The 711-nt window shown below is 43.3% G+C and overlaps 1 protein-coding gene across 1 annotated transcript; it reads right to left on the bottom strand.

Moving 5' to 3' along the window:
• Positions 1-315: 315 nt before the first annotated feature.
• On the bottom strand, positions 316-546 carry SARC_17913 (hypothetical protein; the record flags this gene model as incomplete). Its single annotated transcript, XM_014288002.1, has 1 exon — positions 316-546. A coding segment is annotated over one exon (231 nt), but the record flags the coding sequence as incomplete, so codon positions are not given.
• Positions 547-711: the final 165 nt, after the last annotated feature.

Below are 711 nucleotides of genomic sequence, written 5' to 3' on the forward strand. Positions count from 1 at the left end.
CCAGATACATGCAGCTAGTATTAACTCTTCAATAATATTGCACACAGATACATGCAGCTAGTATTAACTCTCAATAATATTATCATACAGGAAGCACCCAGATACATGCAGCTAGTATTAACTCTTCAATAATATTGCACACAGATACATGCAGCTAGTATTAACTCTCAATGACGGAGACTCACAGCCCAGTATGCACAGCATACAGCACCCAACGCCAGACCATCACCCTGACAAAACCCTCAACCCTAAATATCTCCCTCACGTGCATGGTACCGCTTAATGGAGACTCACAGCCCAGCAAGCGCAGCATACCACACCCACCGACAGACACGCACTCTGACGTGACAACTCACCTCTCTGGATGTGCGCCGGACAGGCTTGAGCCAAAGCCGTCAACGCACGGCGCAGGCTTGTCTCTACGGGCATCCAGGGAGTGACAAAGACATCATGCAGCCCATGGCCAAGTACTATGACATCGTGGTGTGCACAGTGGGTGGGTATCAGATGTGTGTCAATGGCACTCTCCAGGTCAACAGAGCGCATGGTAAAGCTCGCGTCGATATCAAAGCCGCTCGGATGCTGGAAAGTACAGGTGACGAATCAATATTTATAAATATTATATGTATATATACATATATATATATATATGTATATATATATATATATATAAATATATATAGATACAGATATATATATATGTATATTCAT

The sequence above is a fragment of the Sphaeroforma arctica genome (genome assembly GCF_001186125.1).
Source record: "Sphaeroforma arctica JP610 unplaced genomic scaffold supercont1.12714, whole genome shotgun sequence".
Lineage (NCBI taxonomy): Eukaryota > Ichthyosporea > Ichthyophonida > Sphaeroforma > Sphaeroforma arctica.